At 42.4% G+C, this 11,422-nt stretch overlaps 1 protein-coding gene across 1 annotated transcript; it reads left to right on the forward strand.

The window, feature by feature from the left end:
• The first annotated feature begins 76 nt into the window (after positions 1 to 76).
• On the forward strand, positions 77 to 10,629 carry LOC115314469 (DNA damage-regulated autophagy modulator protein 1). Its single transcript, XM_029973625.4, has 7 exons — positions 77 to 523; positions 4,366 to 4,433; positions 6,639 to 6,781; positions 7,439 to 7,507; positions 7,823 to 7,931; positions 8,678 to 8,763; positions 10,220 to 10,629. Exons 1-7 carry the CDS (start codon positions 399 to 401, stop codon positions 10,427 to 10,429), a joined length of 810 nt encoding a protein of 269 aa, XP_029829485.1. The 5' UTR covers positions 77 to 398; the 3' UTR covers positions 10,430 to 10,629.
• Positions 10,630 to 11,422: the final 793 nt, after the last annotated feature.

Raw genomic sequence — 11,422 nt, forward strand, 5'->3', positions numbered from 1 at the left:
TCCGGACAGTTTTTATCTTGCCGTTTTGTATGGGGCGGTCCTTCCTATCAGGCTTATCTCTTCTCTCATCCTTCGACATCGGCCGTCCGACCAATACGTTCGACCTTCTACGCTTGCCTATTGATTTCGTGTTTGTTGCACCATACTGCCTTCGAGAGTATCGTTCAGCTTGTTTCGACGGGTGAATTGAGCCGACACCGTAGACTCCGCTTTTCGCGCCCGTTGCTTTCCCCACGGAAGACAACACACTCCCCGTGTTTCTAAGGGCGGAAAGTAGAGCGTCGCGTGACCGTATGAGAGATTGGAGCTGTTGAGGCTGTCTATTGAGAGGACTGCAAGGACAGTCCGAGGACTCGTCGTCTGGGCACGTTGGTCGGGCGTGCTACAGACCAGCTGCCATGAGGCACGTCGGCGTGGGATGGATACCTCTCTCCTTCGGCGTCATGTTGTCCGGGAGTTGCCTTCTGACCTTCGTCTGGGCGATGCTGCGTGGTGATGTCACACCTTACGTGCCCTTTGTCAGGTGAGTTGATGTCGTAGCTCGGTTTGTCTTACCTGCGTTACTAACCGCAGCTTGAAGGGCTCGTGGTGTCGTTCAGTCGCATTTCTTCTTTTGTTTCTACAGTTCACTTGATGATGTTAGAGATTGGGTGCTTGCTGAGAGCTAGATAGGACGCTGCGCTCCTAACTTCACTTATGATTAGGGGGGGGGGGGGGGCGAACAGTGGTTTGAATTGAATAAATAGCACTGCTGCGTCATTCATAACCTTCACAGTACTAAGGAAACTCGCAACGTAATGAATCTCTTTGCAGTATTGAAGCTAGGGATTGCGCTGCGCTATTCGATTCGAGAGAGTATTCGTACAGACTATTGATGGGTGTCCATCTAACGTCAAGAGACACCCATCATTTGATATGGCAGCGGCTTCTGTATTGCGCATTTAGGTCTGATTATTGTAAGTTCGATTCTGTTCGTTCAAACGCCCCCCCGGACACATACGCACTGTTAACATCGCGGATATGTTTGAATGGTGACTGACAACTAGCTACGCATCAGCAACTTATGAGAGACGAAAATCGTTATTAAGATATAGGTTGACCATACTGAATATTGCCAGTTCGCTACTCCGTGCTAGGAAACGATTTGACGAAATGTTCGTGCGAACTAAAAACCAGACACAACTCACTCGCACCGGTTTCTTTCGTAGAATCTTAGTAAACATATTGTAATACTCTTATACTAAATGCTCGAGAAAAAAAAAAGGACCGAACTAAGGCTTTTGAGATAAAAAAAATATAGTTTTTTGCATAACGTTATATTTCCTGTGCCTGACCACGTATTTTGGAACTTAAGAAGCCCTTCATACCCTGATGGGAGTACTTTGATGACACATGTTTATATCAGTAGGTTTATTTTTGTTTTCTTAATATGATGTACTACTGTTGCAATAGCTATTTAAGTATCTGAGAGTATTTCACTTTAAACTACCCCCCCCCCCCCCCCCCCCCCGTGAGAACTGCACGTTCAATTTATTCCGTTAAACTGAACGCACTTGAAGATGGGGAATTAGTTTTGTCGCACTTTAGTATACACTTCGTTTCATCTTAAATCGGGCGCATTCAGAGGCGAGAATACACAAGCACAATCGCTCCTGTTATAAACACTAGGACTCATAGCGCAAGCCCTGCACCCTATTGGTTCAGCCGGTGATCACGTGACGACAACGAGCGCCGTGACGTTTCGTTTTTGACGCTGCCTGGTTAGTTTGATTGGTGCGTAGCATTGGCTGGGATGAATGTAAAACAGAGTACACCGCGAGCCTCCATATTGACGTTATTCACGTAAGATATTTTACTCACCACGCGTTGTTCCAGCTTCACCGATGATTTCTACGTTTTTTATGTCAATGGCTCAAAATACATCGTGCGTCCAATTGAAACGAAATTGCGTCGCCATCTTTTTCGTCATTGGGAACTGAATAATATACTCAGGAAATTGCGGCCTTCGTAGGCCGGACGTCGCGGATTTTAAATTAAATAAGGTAATTGAAATGTTACTAATGCTTGAGACTAGCTAAATGTGACTCAATACATAAGCGATCTAGTAATTTCGTTTGTAACTTAATTCTATGCTAGGTGGAGAAAGTGTTGCCGCATTACATTTCAATCGGGGATAGCCCTTACGGCTATGACGTATATACACTTGAGAATGTCAGCTTTCAACAGCGAAAATATCTTCTGTTGGGTGTGACGCTTGAGATAACTGATGAAGGAAAAAAAAAGAAGAAAAAAAGATAAGCAGGACTTCTTCCAAACATTCTCAACCGAGTTACTGATCTCCTGAGCTTCAGCTTGATAATTTTTGTGTGGTTTCACACATGATGGAAATCGCTTCGACATGTATGGCACCTGCAATCACCATATGCTCTTTAGATCAGTACACGGAATGCGCGGTAATTGTATCTGCTCGGACTAGACACCCTGAAGCCGAGCATAGCCGAGGAATAGACCCTTTCCGAAATTCAGTCTGGCCACTTTGATCACTATCATCATCATCTGAAAAATGGCATATGTGCCATACCAATGGCGGCTTTCGATCTACTGATGAAGGAACATGTTGAAGATACTCCTAAGCTGAGGATTCGAGTCCAATACATTCTAGACGTTAGCGCGTTGCGAAACCGGAATTGAATGCAAGCGCTGCGTAAGTGTTCATTTTTCCAATCCGAGCCCAATGAACCTGTTAGTGGCACAAAATCGACTTTGAAACCCCTTGACTTATAGAACTTTATCAAGGCGTCTGTTTGGGTTGGCGCTTCGTTCTGACTGGTTGCATCGTTGTGGGAATCGACACTGGAAGAGATGATCCAGAAAAACCTGGATAGCGAAAAGTTTTTTCTCGTGTGCCGTTGACATGCAAAAGTGACGGTGCCCGATAAAATACTGCAGGCTACGGGTTCATTGCCGCCATTCGTATGGCAAAAGTTAAACCGCCATTTCAGCCACCAGATGGCACTGAATTTCTGAAAGGGTCTATTCAAGTAGCGCCGCCTGTGGCACTCTATTTGAAAATTCCCGGCGAAGCTTTGCGGCCCCGCAACGAGAAGTTAGCAAACCAGATATGGGATGGCGCTAGGGGTCTTGTAATGCCTCATATATTTGGAATTCTGTTTGGTGGTTACAGTATTTCGGCGAGGCGCAAATTTTAAATTTAGAGATAGTGGTTTCTCTTCGTTTTTCTTTATTTTGGAATGTTTAGGCACCTCTCCGCCCCTTTTATTTTTTCGCGAAGTAGAAAGTAAGCACTTATTCAGGTTGACATCTTCGTGTTTCTAAATAAACAACTCTCTCTCTCTCTCTCTCTCTCTCTAGCTTCTAACTCGAGATATCCTTTTTTTTCTTTTTTTAAATTTCCTTTCGAGGTTTTGAAATCACTTTTTTTATTTTTTTGTTAATTTTCACGCCGGCACTGGCTTAGAGTTGTTAACTCTACAGCGTTCGTCACTAGCCAGTTTACCTAAATTTTCGCCTTACATTCATGACGTTGCCTTTTGCCACTGCCTGGGAGGCTTCCCTTGACGTGTGCTCGCGTCATTTTGCGCAGAAATTTTAGTACCACCGAGGTGATACAACACTTATTTCACGTGTACCGGTGTGCCGTTCACAGATCCATTCACAAAGCCTTTTTACACGAATAAGACGAACTTAGTGGTCAATGTTCTACACATCGTTGTCATTCAGCTTATAGTTATTTTGAGTACAAACTGCGGTGCTTCATGAAGGGTCTTCGTTCAAAACTAGAACGTTATTTTTATGTGTGTAGAGTTGACGTTTTTTTGTAATTATTGTTTTGTTTCCTGTTGCTCACCCCTATCATTATTTCCCGCTGTGGGAATGATACTATTGTGATATAGATAAATAGGTTCTAAAGCATAAATTGATTCGTTCCTGAGTATTGGGACGTGGAAAACATGTATCTTGTTCAACTTGTATATTTACGAAGAAATCAGGATCCCAATGAGCAAAATCAAGAACTATAAACGGAGGGATGAAAAAATTGCTTTTGCGCAAAGGTCTTGTGAATTTGTTTCTAATCTATATCTCTATCTCTCTCTCTCTTTCTCTCTCTCTCTATATATATATTCTATGTTTTTCAATTGAAAATCGGTAGAGTGATAATTAATACTTGAAAATACGTTTTTAATGGAACCTTCATAAAACCAGGACCGTGCTAAGACTGACACGTGTCTGGTACCAATTTTCCGGGGTGTCTTAAAATCTGCCGTTAATTTGTAATGATACATCGCGGTACTGTCATTTGCGCGTAACAAATACTAATCTGACTTGGTCGGAATTTCCTTTTAGTGAAGCTGGGGCGGATCCTCCACAGAGCGGTTTTTTCTCCTTATGCCTCTTCATCTCGGTCACGCTCGGTAAGTCACCCATGTCGCTCTTTTTTTATCACCCACGAGGTTCACTTTTCGGTCACAATTAGGAACAAACAAAAGCTAGCCATTGCTCAGGCGGCCGGCTTGCGTTCCGATTCCTGGCTAGACGAAGTATAGTCAATCTGATGCTCTCTGACTGTCACGTGACGCTGGGAGGGTCGCAGCATGCGTGCTATGTTTATAGCGTGACTGCACACGTGGGGTGCGCAGTCACGTGATGCGTACTCAGCACTGGATTGGCTGGAAAGGCTTGTAGCGATCGTATATGTGGGAAGGAGTATAGTCTTCCGATAAATAGGCCGTCACCCTTGACTGATTACATTGTTGAAAGTTATCGTTTGTGATCGTCGGGTATGGTCACGTTAGCTCTTGATTGTTCTAGCGTTTGTACTGATCAGCCTTTTCAAGATAGGCTTCCAAATAGGTGACGCGACAGGCATGTTTTTCACGAGGCTTCACTATCTGCCCGTTACATTGAGGTTAAAACGCATTACATCAGATTTCCGTCGGGATTAACGTTTGTGATGCAATATTTTGTGTTCTCCTTGCACTAAGTACGAGAAACCATTTCTCAGCGGAACCATCTGCTCCAATGATATAAACTATCTGCTATCTGCATGAAAAAAAAAAAAAAAAAGCGGTTTCGACGATAGACGTTTTTAAGCAGCTGTGCATGAGCGCTGCCATAACCAACCTTCAGTTTTTGTTTTCTTTTATTTCGCTTACTTCACTTCATGATTACCACAGCAGGATATAGGTTTCAGTGCGTGTCGTACGGAATGAATCCCAATTCTTGTGGTCGGTATAAAATTTCTCGTTCGAAGGAAGACACATTCGCCGGTACCACGAACGACAGTTCTGAGGTAGAAGTTCGACGCCTGTCGTCCGCTGCCATCGCCGACCAGCCGTCCAGCCCGCGAGACCCACGATACGCTATGCGACCGATGCGACGCCATGCTGAGAATTACGCTGTGAATGCACAGAATGCTTCCGCTTTCTGTGCAACTTTTTTTTTAATTAACGTATTCGCAGTTTTTTAGAAACCACAAAAATGGGTTTCATCTTTTTTTCTTTTTTTTTCTATTTTTAGTAGTGAGTGTGTGCCTTTAGTGACCCCCGATTTTGATTAAATTTGGTGGTTTTGTCTAAATCTTAGGGAATGGCCCGCGACCACGAAGAAGAGAGTGAGCGTGACTCAAACTGGCCAGTTCTTAATCGGCAATTTTCGAAAAAAAAAAAAAAAAAGAAAGGAATTTTGAGTTACTAATTCTGTTCTGGGTAATTGGGCTCTCATATGCCATGTACAACTAAAAAAAAACCTCGGCGAGCATAAATACCCTGTCAGTGTCGCTTCAAGTAAGACAAGAGAAGGTAAACAATGGCAGCTGTAATCGGGCGCGTTTAAAGTGCCTAAACTGGATGCCTGGACGAATAGTAAACCGCGTGTTTTTTGTCATCTTAAAGCTTAACGATGCGTCATCGGATGCCTAGTCGGGGCCCGAATGTAGCGTGAAGCCGGGGTCAGACCGCTTGTTTATCATAGAAAAGACAGTCTGCAAACAGATGTTTTGATTATGAAATAGAATTAAGTCACTTTATATTCAAAATCAAATAACTCCAATTTCTGGACTTTTGTGTCTGCGCCCAACTTCTGGCTCTACGTTCCGTCATTTCGGCAAAACGTAATTGCAATAATACTTAACAAAACAAACGAGCTGGTGATAATTCATGGTAATAAAACCCGAGACTCGGGAACACAGAAGAGGACGAACACAACACAACACGTTGTATTGTGTTCGTCCCATTCTGTGTTTCTAGTCTCGGGTTTTATTACCATGAAAACGTAATTATCCTTAAAAATAAATTTAAAAAAGCGTGTTATTTATTTAGGTACTCCCTGCATGTGATGCATATTTTAAGGCGCAGGTCGCTGCAACTGCGTCATAATAGTTCATAGTATTGCAGCAAAGCAAAGGGATCTGGTTTGTAACGGTTGCTCGTATTTTGCACAAAAAAACATGAACACTAAATCATAACTTCTCTTTTTTATTACGCATTTGTGTGTCGAGTGAATCGTTTAATAATTTTAATGCGCTTACATATAGGTTTTAAAGGGTTTCCGGAAAGCCATTACCTTTCGACGGGGGCAGGCTTTTCACGACGCTATCCTTGTTGCCGAACCTTCTTCAGGTCTCATGAGTGTCCTGGTGAGGTTCCAGACTGTCCAGGCCTTGAACGCCGCCTACAGCAAGCGGCTGGATGCTCTCAACGGCGCTTCGGCACTCACCGCTGTCGTCTCCTGTCTCGGCATGGCGTCCGTGGCGGCTTTTCCTGTAGGTTTCTTCAGCCCCCCTCCCCTCATTTCGGATAACTTCACTTTTTGTCTTCAGCAGATATTATTGGAATGTAGACGCCGAGTAGACCTTTTTTAAAAATTTGTTTTTTGTAGCCATTATATGTACACTAATGGGTTTTGGGCACCTTGACATTTTATAAATATCTCGATATTTGTGCTTTTAAAATTCTAAGCCCACAAATTATCTTCATGCGTGTACCGCTTTTGCGTACAAACACAATCAAATATTCGTGATATGGTGCAGATAAAAGCACCCCGAACAACGCGGACTGATATTAATGGGGTTACTACGTTAGGTTCGCGCATCAGATTGAAATGAGAATGGGTGATGTACTGTGACAAGCCAGACGTCCAATAATATCCTCAGCTGCCAGTGCAATCTGGATCAATGAATGAACACCTGGTACGTCACCATCAACATCTGATATGGGTCGCCACTCTGTCTGTCATTTTGCATGACAGTATAATCTCGCTTTATTTTGACCTTTCGGTAAATTTATGATGTCTATTTGCGAAAGTGCAGTTGCTCTTGATTATTTCTTTACAAGGCTGTACCTTTCAATACAGTGTTGCTGTTTTAGTTATGTGCGGACTAAATAATGTACTAGAGCTGCTTTTCCCACATCTCTTTCAGTTGGGCACCGTCCCAACCGCGCATGCTGTGTCAGCTAATGTGCTCTTCTTTGGGATGTTCGGCTATCAGGTAAGAATACCTGAACTGTTTTAACATATTGGATCTAATTGCATCTTTTCTTCACTCGCGTTTTTTTTTTTTTTTTAGCGGAGCTGTGAGGATTAGTTTTTTCAGTTTCGTGTCTGTGGACAAATAAACCTCGACACAACCCTCTGGACAACTAGCGCCACCTATGAGCGACGGTGGCAACCAGATAACCGGCTTACCGGTTTTCTGATTGCCGCCGTTGCTTATAGATGGCGGCACATAGTACAGCTCCGCTGCTCTTCCACGTTCACCAGAGTGGAAAGGCTGAAAGTTTTCTTTTTTTTTTTTTTTCCGCAGGTGATGCAAACGGTGATCACATTTTGGATGTTTCCCTCCTTCAATGGAAGGCGAATTTTTTTCGTGCGATTGACAATCACGATCTTGTCTGGTCTTGCTGTTCTGATCAGTATGTATGATTTTAGTCATATTCTATTTTCAACATTTTGTGTAAGGAATTCTGATGGGCTTGCCATGGGAATTTAGGAAACATGCGCACTGCGATAAGCTTGCAGAAAAAGAGGTAGACTTATACGTGTACTTTAATTAGAACGAAGTGCCATATACAGAGTAAATCTGTGTTTATATAATTGTGCATAATGCAACAGCGTTGGTTCATTTAATTGTGGTTTAAAACTGATTGGTTTCAAAGTTTGTAAATCATTTGTTTTATGTATTTGTGACACCACCTTTCACATTTTATTGTGACTACCAATAGAATGATTATTCAAAATACATGAAATATTTAACAGAGTTAAAAATCGAATAAATATTTTGTGGAATGCCTGGTGATAGTTAGGGGGAGAAAATTGGCTTAGGCGGGAAAAATCGTGTTTGTTTTTTCTAAACTGAAGCTAGGTGGCGCAAGCTACCACTCTTTACAAAGGGTTATAGTCATTAACGTCCATCCAACATCCATCCATCCATGTATAGTGTTACAAATGTTTTTTTTTAATATTTACTGCTTTGACAAAAATATTTACATATATATTTTCACATTGTTTCAAGTGTTACGTTGTTGCTAACATAAAGGCAATCCCCCTGTTTGCAGGCGTGATACATGCTCTTTAAAGGCAATCCCCCTGTTTGCAGGCGTGATACATGCTCTTGAAATATAAGTAAGCTATATCTAGCCATATTATTTATCTTTTGCAGTGGCTATTCTTTCTCCCATCGGAAAACAACAGTGGTACAGCCAGAATTACACGCATCCCCTGAAGCAGAAGCAGCCTTCAGATGAGGTATGTGTAGTTCATGTCGAGAATTGATATATCAGATCTAACCTGCGTGATCACTAGCTATACTCGGTCGAGGTCCGATTGTGCGAATAGAAGCACACCTGCACGACTTTATTTCTTGTTGCAAGACGCCGTTATGGCTCCAGCTAGAATTGTTAAAGATTGACACTTGTTAACTTCATTTCAGAATGCTGATCTTGCCAATAAGTACACAAATTCGATTGTGCATGTTTATATTTTTCTAGTCAAATTAACCAGCCCGAGACACCGCGGTATACAAAAATGCAGTCGGACAAGTACATTGCTGGGGCAGGACAGGAAGGCAGCGGCCAGAATTGTATTACTTGCTCTTTAAGTTATCTTATTTGTATCGTCATAATGTCACTCTATTAGAGTGACTTGCATGACTTCCCTTTTAAATAAATGTATCTGATCTTATTCATGAGTCATACAGGGTGTTCGAGCTAACTTGTGCCAGTATTAAAAAAAAAAAAAAAAAAAGCTGGAGCGCGCTACGCATGTCGATCCAACGCGCTTCTGCCGTATCGAGATTCTATTTTTGCGATGTACGAAACTGGGTGAATAACAAATTAATTAGTTAAATTTTTAAATACTATTTGTGTACACGCCATTGAATACAAAAGTTGTAGGACATGTTGAGAAAACATCCCATCGTGTCATTTCAGTCGAGGTACACTTTGTATGTCTAGTTTTTTTTAGCTTTTAAGAAAGCGCGCGTGATTTAAGTAAATCCCACAGGACTGTCCGCTAGCGAACTGCTTTGTTAATGCCCTAGTCACGTGGGATTAAAAACAAAGTTGTCCTGTCTGTGCCCCTTTCTTTCGTACTAGCCTCCGTTTCGCACATACACGTTTCCTCCGTATCATACAACAACTAGCCCAACAACATGTATCGTCAAGCCCAGTAAATGTGTGACACTAGTACCACTAAATAAATTACGCTTCGGAGTAACGACACTTTCCAATCTTGTGGCCTAAAATCATGGTTGCCAATTATCTGAAGCTTTCACTGAAATCACCAGAAACTTTTTCCTCCTCCAGAAATGTTTAAACAGTTCGCGACATAGCAATGCAATATTACATGAGCTTCCTAACACCGAATGTAATGCTGGGGAAGTCGCACTTTTGAATTCTTACGATTGGCAGTTGCGTCTGCTCTGCACAAGCACCAAAATGGCGGCGCCCACAACAGTGTCGGGGAACGGAGTGCCGATACTCTAAGCGCAGCGCACAATGGCGGACACAAAAGACACCGGCAATTTTGGAACCCCGGAAACGCTACTAATGCCACTTCATCTAGCTTACGTAGTTTTAGAATCTCACGTTCTGTGGTGTCGCTTGTTCCGGCATTGTGCAGTGCTTCAGACCTTTCACCAATGTGCACGCGACTTTCGAGAGAGATTTATCGATTGTAAGAGGTTCTTCCTTCTCATGCGCAGGGATTCCCGCTGCTAGTGGCGTCAGCGACGTTCGAGTGGTTGCTCGGCCTGTGCCTGGTGCTCTTCTTCTTCACCTTCGTTCGCGAGTTCCACAAGGTGACGCTGGAAGTGAAGGCCGACGTTCTCGTGGAGCACATGGACGACGAGCCCATCTTCCGCAAGTCACCCTTCATGTCTGAGACCACTTACCTGCGTGCGCACGAGACGTGAAAGCAGAACTGGCAGATGGTGTGGATGAGGTGAACGCAATTATTTCCCCGTTGGACTCGGCCGAGGTTTTCAATGTATACGTAGCCCGTGGATGTCTTTCCCAAGGTGAAAGGTGGAAGGAGCGTTTTTTTTTTTTAACCTTTATGTGTTAATTAAGAAGTTGAAACGAAACCAGATTTGGCAATTGTTTTTAAGGAAAAGGAAACGAAAGATTGAAAAAGGGGGGGGGGGGGGGGGGGGGGTCGATATGCTGAGTGAACGTAGTGCAGTTAAAGTTTTGTCACAAAAAGCATATAGACGGCTGGTTCTAATATAAGCGTTTTAATCTGTCCTGAACGGAATGATAGGTGGCGCTACAGTCTATGAAAGATGAACGTTAAAACATTTTTCTATGACACAATAGATGCTTCTAACGAAGCATCCAGTCAGCCATCTGGGTGTCGCATGACCTATATACTAAACTTGTGCCTATCTTAAACACTCTACTCAAGATACTGTATTTAAGATACTTTTGATAGTATTTTGGTATCTTTCAAATACATTTAGTCGAGAGTATTTACATTCTATCTTAATTACATCATGACTGAAGAGGAGTTCTGCGGCATTGATGCCGAAAGTTCTTTCCTTTCTGGGACTATCTCAACTCATACAATGGTTATATTTATGCAATTTTCAAGAAAACCTACAAATTCAATCATTCTAAATTCGATACAAATTATTATTTGCCAGCTTATTTCACTGCTTCGTCCTAGGCAGGGTTTCTAGTGCGAGGAAGTTGTGTGAGACTATTCTTCACACCAAAATGGCTGATGATAATACATATTCCCATCTTTCATGACACCATCTATTCAGTAGATGGTCTTACCCAGTGCCTTATAAAATATTTGTGGAGAGAATTGATATTTTGCTTCTGTCTGATTCTGAGCAGAACATTGTTTCCCCATACATCGATTCTTTTTTTTTCTTTTGTTTGTGTGTGCAATAAATGTCATT

The sequence above is a fragment of the Ixodes scapularis genome, unplaced genomic scaffold (genome assembly GCF_016920785.2).
Source record: "Ixodes scapularis isolate PalLabHiFi unplaced genomic scaffold, ASM1692078v2 PGA_scaffold7__128_contigs__length_106722199, whole genome shotgun sequence".
NCBI lineage: Eukaryota > Metazoa > Arthropoda > Arachnida > Ixodida > Ixodidae > Ixodes > Ixodes scapularis.

Coding starts and splice junctions, on each gene's coding strand:
- LOC115314469 (XM_029973625.4), top strand. CDS start 399: ATGAGGCACGTCGGCGTGGGATGGATACCTCTCTCCTTCGGCGTCATG. Junction 4,434..6,638: donor CTTCATCTCGGTCACGCTCG/GTAAGTCACCCA, acceptor AACCTTCTTCAG/GTCTCATGAGTGTCCTGGTG. Junction 6,782..7,438: donor CGTCCGTGGCGGCTTTTCCT/GTAGGTTTCTTC, acceptor CATCTCTTTCAG/TTGGGCACCGTCCCAACCGC.